General features: G+C 37.2%; 1 protein-coding gene across 5 annotated transcripts in view; it reads right to left on the bottom strand.

Moving 5' to 3' along the window:
- TRAF3 (TNF receptor associated factor 3) overlaps positions 1–12,640 on the bottom strand; it is a 71,643-nt gene that overhangs the window by 12,852 nt on the left and 46,151 nt on the right. For 2 of the 5 annotated variants that reach the window (XM_061464045.1, XM_061464044.1), the window contains 4 exons: positions 9,808–9,888; positions 7,049–7,123; positions 5,158–5,250; positions 766–906 (listed from right to left, as the gene is read on the bottom strand). In XM_061464045.1, the coding sequence (XP_061320029.1) occupies positions 766–906; positions 5,158–5,250; positions 7,049–7,123; positions 9,808–9,888 (390 nt within the window). The remainder of the gene's footprint in view (positions 1–765; positions 907–5,157; positions 5,251–7,048; positions 7,124–9,807; positions 9,889–12,640) is intronic. The other 3 variants (XM_061464046.1, XM_061464048.1, XM_061464047.1) reach the window with 3 other exon arrangements.

Raw genomic sequence — 12,640 nt, 5'->3', positions numbered from 1 at the left:
CTTGTTAAATATCTCCTGAGGTTTCCCTAATTGTGGTAACTATTACGCAAACTAGCACAAAATTCCCAGCATCCGCATTTCAGGCCAGCTCTGAATGCAAGGTAAAGAATTTCAGCTTGGGTGAAGCACCACACTACAGCATCCAGAGAATTTCTAGTTTGATGCTGGCTTGTAGCCAGGTGATTCAGACCACAAAATAAGAAACTGAGACCTACTAGCAAAGGAATAATTAGATACATTTTCCTCAGATGAAGGACAACAAACATGGATTCAAATGCATTGTACTACATTTGGATTAATTCCACACTAGACTGATCTCAGTCATGATTAATAATTTTTAAAATAGCAGCAAGTAGAAAAGAAACACAAATGATATATATGACAGTTTTAAGGTGCTAATCTTTTTCTCCAGTTCTCCAGTCTGACAGTAGTTGCTCAAGCAGTTATTTTTTGGAGAGAAGACAAAATAGTTACGATTATTCCTCTGATAAGATTTGTTATTTTAATTTCAATCTTTCCCCTTTTTAAACAGGGTGTTTTGTTTTAACATAGGCTAGGCAGCTGCAGTGTTTTAGTGAAGTATCTTACTCCAACAGACCAACCAGCTACTGACCAGGGGCAGGGGGAATAATCACAGTAGCTTTATAATAGGGTAAACTCTGTCCCCCCCCTTTTTAATTGGAACACCTAACTTCACAAGTGTAAAGGCACAGAACAGAAGCTACTACCATTTCTGCTTCAATGGGGAGATTCTGAATTTCTTACCTGTAAGTGAAGTATTTTAGATTCATTATTCCGCAGCATTTCCTTCTGTCTTTCAATTTCTATTTCAAAGCTACAAATCTGATTATGTAAAGTTTGTATACTCTTGTTCTTTTCCAAACTTTCATTCTGGAGCAAGGCCACCTGGAAAAAATTCTACAATTACTCCTGCCAAAGTTTATTACAAATACCTATAACTTTGTTAGTTTTAAACTACCTTACACATATGAAAGGGATGAGATCCTAGTAAAATCTCTCTCATATCTTGCAAATAAATAAATAAATAAATAAACAAACCCCAACTTTCTGATAGCTACTTTTGCACTTCCACAGTGTGGTATTGGTACAACTTTGGCTAATGAAACTGCAGATGGGATACACAAGCAGCAAAATAACTTGTCTCTAAGCATATTATTTTCTTTACTCAGTTTGTTATTTAACGGCTTGGTTTCCTGGTTTCCACTGACTGACTTGGAAGTTGCTTGGAGTTTGGAAGAATCAACCTATTTAGCTCTAGACCAGTGTAAAGAACTCAAGCCCAGCATAGAAGGGATACCAGAGGAGAATCTGACCAAATGAAAAGCTGGTTGGGAAGGGGAATATTAATCTTCCCCACCTATCACAATCTATCCTGAGTGATAGCAAATTTAAGGAAAAACATCATCTGCATGGGATTGGCTTGGCTTCACAAAATATGGTGATAAAAACTCCTGAAATGAGTGAATACAGAAGGGATCCATGTATTTGAAGGAAAATCCAATGGTGCCTACTAGCACAAAAGACTAAAGAGCTACAGGCAGAGGATTATATTCTCTCTCTGTATTGACATTTTATGAATTCATTCATTAGTGACTCATTCTGACTTTAAAACATGAGCCTTGTTAGAAGAGTATAATATAATACCTATTCCTTGGGGATGAAAGTAATACAGTTCATATTCTGTTACAGTATTTTGTGCTCTGCTCATTAATGTGGTTTGAGGAAGGGGGTCACTTGGTGGTGGCTTGCTTTTTTTTCTTAAAAAAAAAAAATTTTTTTTTTCCCCAGGTAAGATAATTCAGTGGCAAAAACACAGAGAAAATACACTTGACACAAAATTACATTGGAAATGCCCTGACTAGTTCCACACATAGATCTTTATATGGATAAGAAGCAGCACCATTTTTGACCCCGGAAAATCTTGGTAAATGCTCCACATTAAGACCACTTGGGATGTGTCATGTTCCCCCTAAAACTATACACCACCACTACCAATACAAGTGCTACCTTGAGGTCATGCCACTTATACTACTTCTGATGTAGATACCACTGTAGAATTCTACCACCTTAACTGCCCCCTAATGTCGCAGTAGAATCACTATTATTGAATCATATTCCTAGACTCAAGAAGCAAGCCTGTTCAAAAGGGCAAGTAATTTCAATCTCTATACTAGCCTAAACTAGACAAGACCTTTGAAGTCCACAGGCATTCAGCAGGTTCATCAGAGGCCCAAAAATACAGATACCATAACACATAGGTATCTAGTTTTCAATATACCATAGCATGTGTGCATATATGCATATACATTAGTTCCCCATTTTATATATGGAAAAACTGGCAGAAGAGGCTCAACAGAAATGAGACAAACCTATTTTTTGCCACTGCAGAGAGAGAAACAATCTTGAGGCTGAAGGAATGCATGCCTAGGTACTAGAGAAAATTTTCAAGAACAAGTTTAAATTTAAATCAGCATCCTTGCCTTCCACATACTTCAGATCTGCTGGGTAGCCACTTTTAATTTTCTGCATCCTCCTTTTCCTTAATGAATCAGAGTTCTTTAGTTAACTGTGATCTTTACATTCCCCTTTTCTCACTGTTTCCTCCCCAGGCCTCCCAATCATAAGGCAGTTACACTCTGTGTCACTAGCATTACATTTCCGTTTCTGTAATGAGTTATAAAACATGGGCCTGTCTTGTACTGAGATTTTCCACGCAGTTTTACAGAACACAAGAAAAACAGAATTATGTCCTGCAGCCCTTAGTCATCTGTCATTGCTAAGTTAGTAGCTGTAGTTAGGTGGTAATTTGTGAATAAGAAATCTTTAAATATAATCTCTTAATTGCATCTGACACAAGTCTTTGGAACTCTAGTTAAAAAAAAAATAGTAAAGGATACAGCATCTGTTTACAAACTGCACCATTCAACTTCCCTTACTTCCTTGTCCTATTTTAAATATTGCTAGGACAGAGCATGCTCTATTCTGCAGTTTTTCAGATTAGCTATTCCTTATTATTGCTTACTAAAAAAGAACGGAAGAAACTTCACACCACAAAGAAATGGATTAAAAAGGCCCCGTGTTTAAGTCGTGTATTAAAAAAAAACAGTTTATACCACATTTCTTTAAGAATGTGATAAAGTCACATGAAGAGAGACTTACATTCAACTCATTACTTCCAAGATCACAAAACCCACAAAATGGGAGTTCAGTCTGTCCCATCACAGAGTGAACAAAGCATGAAATTTTAACTTTCCCCACAAGGTTTTGATTCAACATTTTACATTTGACCTTCTCTTACTGTTCTTTGCCAACAGCACCATTAAAATACTAAACTGATAACACAAGCTTTGCAGCTCTGAAGACTTTCAGTCTGCATAATCCACAAGCACTGTTAAAGAGCGTGGTGACTGGGAGCAGGCAACTTCTCCCTTCTCCTCCATACACATCACAGTGAGTACCCCAAATGAAATCTTGACACTACAGAAACCAACCTGACTTCCACTGACTTCAGCAGGGCCAAGATTTCTGTGATATGCATCAGCTAAACTAACTTTGCACTGTTATCGATTCATTATTTCTCAAAGAAAAGAACAACAAAGTTACAATCATTTTGTTACCCCTCTCTAAAATAAAGTCACTGACATATGATATGTGGTTAGCTATTCTGGTAACTTGGCACAGTCTTGGGATTTCCAGTGATTCAACTCTTTATTATGAATAGGAAGGAGTCTACAAAGCAGGAAGTGAAAAGGAAAAAAAAATAAATATATATATATAAATGGACAAACAATGATAAGAAGTTATGTCCTAAATGAAAGTTAAAGCAAAAATTGAACATAACAGTAATAAAGTGTATATTCTGTTAGCTCTATTAAGAGACAAACATAGAACTGCTAGGCACTTTTTAAATGACAAAGAACCTCTCAGGACACTGACAAAAGGCAGAACAATCTATATGGAAGTCACAGGGAACTTGTGGGTTTTTTTTTCCTAGGATGTAAAATAAATTGTATTGTTTTAATCAAGACTAATGAAAAAAGAACTAAGGATATGAATTTGTATCTGTCAAAATCAAAAAGTGTATAGTTCCTACATTAACAAAGAGATTCAAGTGCAAAAGCAAACTTAAGTATTGTTATTGATCATCAAAATTAAGACCTACACATGTAGTAAAATTCTACCCAAAGAAAACAAAACTACACTAGACCATTCCCAGGTTCAGTGGTTTCCTCATAGGACCTTAAGTTCAAAAACAAGCAGTCCAGGGACAAACTGTGCTGGGGACAAAAACCAGAATCGTATTTTGCTGTTGCTGTTTAACTTCTGTTTTAAAACTGTACTTTCTGTAGCTGTAGTACCTTGCTGGAAACCCATGCACATGGGATCACTGTAGGTCAAGAAAAGAATATGCTTATTAGGTAGAGTTTGCTAACCTCAAAACAGTGATTTGTTCTGAAGTTTTGCATTTGTGTATCAAATGCCTTAAATTTTATTTGCAGACAGATGGCTAAGTCATCTACATGATAGATCATAGCCGATACTGATATGATTTCCAGCACCTCCCAAACTGCAAACAGTCTAAAACCAGGAGCCCCAAGGAAGCACTGCGACGTGAACTTCATTGTGGTCTACCACAAAACTAGAAATCGTCATGCCCAGGAGTTATAGTATGTTTAATTTCATTAACCTTTGCAGGTCATTAAGTTTGGAGAGCAAGAAAGAACAAAAATAAATAAAATTACTGATTTATTACATGCTATTTCTAATAATGTTATCTCTGGAAAAATACTGAGGTAGCAAAAATACAGCTCATAGCTGCCACAGCTTTTTGAAACCTCCCCTTTTGTAAGAAGGCAGCTCAGAGAGGAAATTTAATACTGGACTTTTTATCTACATGAAGATAGTGTTTTAATTAAATTACCAATGAGGAAAATTGTATATGGAGTTGTGAAGCCAAGTTTCTCACAGCATTTTGTTATAACAAAGGTACCAGATATGCTAAATGGCTTTTGGAGCCTACCAGTGCTTTAGCTGTACCGCTGAACAGCTGTTATACACACAAAAAAAGTGCTTCTTCTAGTACTTTGATATGATGTAAAGAAATCAATGAAAATTAGAAGTGAGTAGAAGATATACCTTATTTTCTAGAGCATTGCTCCACTCTTTCAATAAGTTAACATGCTGCACTGCTGAGCTGGCTTCATGTGCTTTAATTTGTTGGTTTGTTCCCTGTGACAACAAAGAATTTATACATTTTAGCCAATTCCACTCCTTTTAAACCTATAAAGAAAGAGTATATCAAGACATAGAGCCAACACTACATATTTTGGTTCACAGATGTACGTTGCAGAACTGTAGAGAGAAGGGAAATCTACTCAGGAATTTGCAAGTCAGGAACACATTTAATACTGCATGTGTTTTATACAATTGCCATATATCTCCATCCACTGTGCCTGATACATCAGAGACAATACAGATGAAAAAGATTTACAAAATGAATTGTATTTTAGAGTCTTCTGTGTAGCTTTACACTAAATAAAGCACACTAAAACTCTTGAGTCGTACAAAACCTAGAAAGTCCAATTCCCCAAACTGTAATTTAAAACTTCTGCTGTATTTCATGAACAGCTTCATAAGCATTGAATTTTCCCTCAGTTGAGTATTAAAGACAAATATTTAAGATAAATTTATCATCACTGGAAGCTGCCAGCTTTATAAACTATTTTGAGAGATATTACAATGCCTAGTTTGTCATCTTAAGATGTTACCATGATTGCTCTATGATATTCGGATATGCTGCCTCTGCACAACCTAGAAATGCTGTTACAAATAACCACTATATAAAAAGTTTACAGAACACACATAGATCATATACAGAGTACATAAGATGCAGACCATATTACTTTAATTGTATGTTGCTGCATTACACCTACTTCTATTAGTGTTTTGCAATGCAGAGTGTATTAGCTTTGATGGTAGATATGCTGCAGAACAACTGAAAGGGTTTCAATGATCCTCAAGGTATGTACTCTATATAAATTACTAAAAATATATATGTGGATATATGTACATATATGCACACATATACATACATAAAATGAATGGCAATACATACGACATAACAGTGGGCAGGGTTACAGCATTGATCAGTTCTACCATGAAGAGCATTACTGTTAACTCTTAAAAAGATGAATGCTAGTATTTAAGAACCTGGAAATACCTGCAGGAAGTAATTTATTGAGAAGTGTTGCTGCTTACAGTTTTTGTCTCTCAAAGTTGTCATGGGCTAACAAATGAATCACACTGTCAGATAAACTCCGTATTTTCCTGTCAGCAGTTTCTGAAGGTTCCTAATCTCTTCATTATATAAGCATCCAAATTCCCCAAGATATATGACAAGGGAAGGAGAATATTGGAAGAGACTGAAATAAAAATACTGAAACTAAACTCTGAGGTCTGGTTTTCTTACTTTTTTTTTTTTTTAAATATTGCAGGGATTGCCAGGATTAAAACCTACAACTTCTTTTTTTAAATGTCAAGCTATGCTTTGATTATACACCTATGTGCACAGAGACATACGAATGCACATAAAAATACATGTTGTGTTAACCTATGCTTAACCTTAATAAAAATACTAAGACACACAAATGAGAGAAAATATAAACATACTTAGCTCAAGAAAATTATATATTTTCATAGAAACAACTGAAGTTACTAGTCTATTTTCTGAAGAACAAAAGTAACTTCCCTTTTATTCTAAGTTTAAAAGTTCTTCAAATGTATCATCTTCCTATTTCAACATGATGCACATAATAACTGAACTCCCAAACCACTGCAGGAATGTGTGGGCTTTTTTATATTATTTATTTTTAAAATGCAAAACCAAACATCTGCTGCATAATCACTTGGTGCACCTGGATCACTTTTTCTTAACCAAGACTACAGAAGTCCAGAACTTTCATGTCAAAGAGTTAGGTTCTATTTGCAGACTTTCATCAATTGGGAAGTATAATTGTTATATACTGACCTGAAAAGTGCAGCCATAACGCTTAAAACTACAGGTACTTGGGGCATTAATACATTCTGACAAATGTGCATTCAACTGCAATAGGAAAAAAATGTGAGTTTTGGCAAAAGACGTTTGCATGATAATGCTTAAAACATAAAGGGCACAGGTTATCAGGTTTGTATTGTGTGCCATTTGCAGAACATACAATACACGTGTGTATATTTTCTCCAGTCTGAAGTGCAAATACTATATATACACATATGTAAACCACACGCACATGCCAATACAGTATACAGTGTGATACATTTAATATACAGTGAAACTTTTACTAAAGACTATTTCAGTAGGCAACCCAATTAAAAAAAAAAAGCAAACAGAAAGAACACACTACTATTATTTATATGATTTCATTTGACTTTAGAGAATGGCTAATCTCTTCTCAACAAGTGATTTTTTACTGCTGCTCTGAGCAAGTCTGAAGATCAGTTTCACTGTAGTACATTTTTTCTAATTCTAATTTCATGAGGAACCGATTTTTCAAAACATAACATGCAATTCTCTCCATGCCTGAATTTAACAATTAAGTTACACAAAAAAGACTAAACAAGTACTGTATGAAACAGACAGAGTTTTAGAATAGGTACAGTTCAGTAATTTTAAAGAAAATGCAGTACACCGGAGTAAAACTGATTAGTAAAATGCCTGCATTTTTCACAGATTGAGATTTATTCCAGTATCTTGGATTATTATAAGCACAGACCTCTTTTCATTTAAAAATGAACCAATTCACAGAAGCATATACACATATACAGACAGAAGCCATTGCAGCACAGAGGGCAGCAGCTGGATGCAAACTGCCCAAAAGTTGGAGCAAGAGCCATTTCTGGAAGGGATAGTGCAATAAACACTCCCTGTTCAAAAACATGATCTGCAGTTCGTATTTCCCTCAAAGCAGACAGGAGCTAGAGTGCAGCTCCTCAGTTGCATCACTCTTTAGGGTTTCAAAAACTCATTTGAAATTCCCACACCATAAGCCCCCACATGACTCAGCCCACCTCCATGGAAAGAGGTAGTGAACCAATGCTTCTTTGGACACATAGCTGTGGTAAAGACAGGTCTGTCTCTAAAATCTGATACCGAGATGAAATGGGTCACTCATCTCTGATATACACCTATTATGTTCTAAACACTACCTGCAGAAATTCAGAGTGTAGTTTCAAGACAGGTGGTTCAGAAAAAAAGTAAGACCAAATAAGAGAGAAACATGTAGTACAACAGGCTTCACAAGAATGCCACATTTTCAACTTCTTAAACTAGAAGTCTGCCAAGGAGTTATGAATTAAACATTAAAAATTGCCTTTTATTCTACAGTAAGGTAGTCATTTGTTGCACGCTACAGAATTTTCTCAAACTGTTAGGCAGGCATTTTCCCGTTTTCCACATTAGTCATTGTCCCTAGCCATGCAGCTAAGTAATATCACATTTTCACAGTATCAGAAAAAAAATTAAGCAGCAAACAGCAACAGATGATGCAGGGCAAGATGACTGTTTAAAGTTCTGTTGCTAATGGTCATTTCAGAATCCACTTCTGACTATATGTGTAACAACCCAGCCTTTAATGGGTCAATTCCTACTAGCACTCAGATATACCTCAAAGTAACCACTGAGGATGTAAGAATATGCCTAAGTGTTCCAGAACCAGGATCTAAACTTGGAAGAAAGCACTCAGAGAATTGGCTCAATGTACGTATTTTCTCTTTTCTTAACTGCTCAATTTCTCCTAATAGGTACAGTATCTATCATGTATTTCATTATCATGGGGGAAAAGACTACCCCCGTGTTTGGCAGGTGCCTTATATCCCTTGAGCACTACAACTCTACTAATAATTTACAAGTGTAACTGAAAAAATCTTATAAATCCAACTAAGGAAGTAAGTATCAGAGAAAAGAGAAAAGCTTATCCTCAGATCAGAAACTTAACTTTCTTTAAATGAGGCTTACAGAGAGCTGAAGACTTAAATAAGCTCTTCCCCATCCTTGGAGAATAAGTTCTATTTTAGGAAAAAAAAAAAAATAAACACATCAACTCTGACAGATGCTACTTAAATTGTTTAATGCACAAGAACATACATCTGCTCAAACAAGAAAAGATTTAATTTTTTTACTCTGGTCTTTATGGTATTCCTACAAGCTTCTCTCCATTAAGAGACATTTTTATGCATTGTTGCATCTGGCTGTTGGAACTTTGTACTGATATTACTTTGTATCTTATATTAATTATGTGTGTCAGTTATTTTTTCTCAAATTTAACAGACTTAATAATAACTTAAGTTTTCCCACTGAATGATTCTACACATTTATATGATTTTTCTAGTCTTTACTAACTCCTGTCCATGTGCGCTAAATATTAAATCCCTCTTTTTATTTTAAGATAAGCTAACTACCCAAGATGCTGCTCTATTACGCTCAACAAATGCTTCAAATGGGGGAAGTGCAGGGGAAGAGCTAGTAAAAATGAAAGCAGGAAAGACATGCGCTAATCTTGGGCAAGCAAAGTGTAATAATAACACAAATCTCAGAAATTACATCTTTTTAAATAGTTTTTCAAGAAATCATTAAAAATATTTGGGTGTTATCACACTTAACTGTGTGGTAGAAAAAGATTTTCTTTAGATCTCACATTTTAACAAAAAAATGGCTTCTGGCAAAATTCTTGCGAGATCTTACTAAAAAGATATATTTAATTTTTCAGCACAACACTAAGCATGACTTCTTACCTCGCTCCTCATGAGTGTTTTAACACTACATTTATGAGGACATGAAACCATGACACACGGGCAGTCTGTATCTTCATGTTTCTACAGAGGGGAAAAAAAAAAAAAAAAAAAGGCAAACAAACCACAAATCAACTCTCACTCTGAAATTAAAGAGAGCACTTACCTGCAAAGAAAAGCATCCCACAGTAATTAAAAACACACACACAACCTTTTTCAGTGTTTACCCCAACTGTGCAGTTACAGAACTGTAATTGCTTAAACGTCAGTTTATGCTTTCAATAGATACGCTTGCATTCTGAAGCAAAAATTAAGGGGTGGTTGTATTTTCTCATGCAGGGTAGAAAGTTATTTGCTTCCCATTTTTATTGTTTTCACTTAGAGCAATGAAACAACAAGAAGTCTAGTTCTCTTGCCAAAGGAACACTGACAAAAATGGGCATCCTTAAGAGTGAGCAGCACCACTGCAGATACCCTTTCTAGTAAGGGTATATCATGCAGCTTTAGGAGCCTATTGCCTTACAAACTTTAATGGTTTATCAACTACAACTAGAAAAATAGAAAAATAATACTCCCTTCTATCATCTATTCCTTAATTTTTATTTCCCTTCCTCTCTTCTCTAACCTACTCAAACTATCTGGCAAAGGCTGGAACACTGACTCTCAGTTCATGATAAAAAGACAACATGCTACTTCTCAGCCCTCTCTCCAGTTCTCTTCACTCCACATTCCAGGGCCCATCCACTGAAACCATGGGGAGCCTTTCCAATGACTTCAAGATATACCAGAGTAATCCCATTTCAATGGCAGAATCCTCTTCCTACTGACCACAGTAATACTACCCAAGTACAAATTTTAAAGGAGAAGCACTTTTAAGTAGCTTTTTGAATTATCCAGAGAAAACCTGTCCAAGTCCATCTACCTGGACTCATGTGAAAGCATTTGATGCTGTCCTGAATGACACCCATGTTACTAAATTGAAGAGACATGGATTTGAGGGCTGGACCACTTGGTGGATAAGAAATTGCCTAAATGGTTGCACTCAAATAGTTGCAGTCAATGCCTTAAGGTCCAGATGGACACCAAAGGTAATGCTCCTCAAGGGTCACTATTGGAACTGGAGCTGTTTAACAGCAGCCCAGAAAGCCAACTGTATCCTGGGCTGCAAAGGGAGTGTGACCAGCAGGTGGAAGGAGGTGATCCTGCCCCTCTACTCTGCTCTTGTGAGACCTCACCTGGAGTGTTGTGTGCAGTTCTGGTGTCCTCAACATAAAAAGGACACGGAACTGTTGGAACAAGTCCAGAGGAGGGCCAAGAGGATGATCAGGGGACTGGAGCACCTCCCGTACGAAGACGGGCTGAGAAAGTTGGGGCTGTTCAGCCTGGAGAAGGCTGTGTGGACACCTCATAGCAGCCTTCCAGTATCTGAAGGGGGCCTATAAAGATGCTGGGGATGGTCTATTCATTAGGAACTGCAGTGACAGGAGAAGGGGTAACAGGTTAAAACTTGAAGAGGGGAAGTTTAGATTAGATATAAGGAAGAAGTTCTTTACTTTGAGGGTGGTGAGGCACTGGAATGGGTTGCCCAGGGAAGCTGTGAATGCTCCACCCCTGGTGGTGTTCAAGGCCAGACTGGACAGAGCCATGGGTGGCATGGTTTAGTGTGAGGTGTCCTGCCCATGGCAGGGGGGTTGGAACTAGATGATCTTGAGGTCCTTTCCAACCCTAACTATTCTATGATTCTATGAAAGCCAACCATGTCCTGGGCTGCAACAAAAGGAGCACAACCAGCAGGTTGAGAGAGGTGATTCTCCCCCTCTACTTGCTCTCATTAGACCCCATCTGGAGTACTATATTCAGCTCTGGAGCCCCAGAAATAAGGACATGGACCTATTGCAGCAAGTCCAGACAAGGGCCACCAGGATGATCAGAGGATCTTGGAGCACGCCTCCTGTGCAGAGAGGCTGAGAGAGTCGGGCTTGTTCAGTGTGGAGAAGAGAAGGCTCAGGGGAAAGCTTCTAGCAGCCTTTCAGTAACAGAGGAGGGATACAGTAAATCTGGACAGACACTTTTACAAGTGCATGTAGCAACAGGACAAGGAGGAATGGCTTTAATCTGTAAAAGGGTAGATTTAGATTAGTTATTAGAAAGAAATTCTAATTGAGACACTGGAACAGATTCCCCAGAGAAGTTATGACTGCCCTCTCCCTACAAGTGTTCAAGGCCAGGCTGGATGGGACTTTGAGCAATCGGGTCTAGTGGAAGGTGTCCCTGCCCATGGCAGAGAAGTTGGAACCTGATGATTTTAAAGGTCCCTTCCAACCCAAACCATGGTATGATTCTATGAAAAATAGAATAATTCAGAAGCATTTCAGGCTACTGATTTCTGATTTAAGAACACACCATCTTTATCTGCCAGAAGTATAGGATGAAAAAAGAAAACCCAACTTTTGAGATGATGCAAACAAAAGAAAAGAAATTGAGAAGTTATCCCACCTTGTGGCAGTGCAGGCAAGACAAATGCAGTCTAAGAACCAGTGTACTAATTCTAACTAAAGAGTCTGCCTCCAATGATGGGGATTTCCTACCCCATGGGTCATGGGATTCTATGAAGATAGGAACCATACATACTCTGGTAAAATTATTTTTGTTTCCATTTGCATACCTTTTTCCTCAGTACGCTTCCTTTATCTCCATTTTCAGTTCAAGTCACTGAGACCTGATTTAGTCATTATTACATTAGAGAAAATTTTAGGCTAGAAATGAACTTAAGCTCTGCATGACAAAACTCAAATGAGAATTCAATAGGAGCCTTTCTTACAAATGTACAGTCTCA

Source organism: Pezoporus flaviventris, unplaced genomic scaffold (assembly GCF_033815535.1).
Source record: "Pezoporus flaviventris isolate CSIRO_AGI_PZ_B2104156 unplaced genomic scaffold, CSIRO_AGI_Pfla_v1 ptg000036l, whole genome shotgun sequence".
NCBI lineage: Eukaryota > Metazoa > Chordata > Aves > Psittaciformes > Psittacidae > Pezoporus > Pezoporus flaviventris.
Note: the sequence above shows the minus strand (reverse complement) of the source record. Positions and strands in the feature narration are given on the sequence as shown.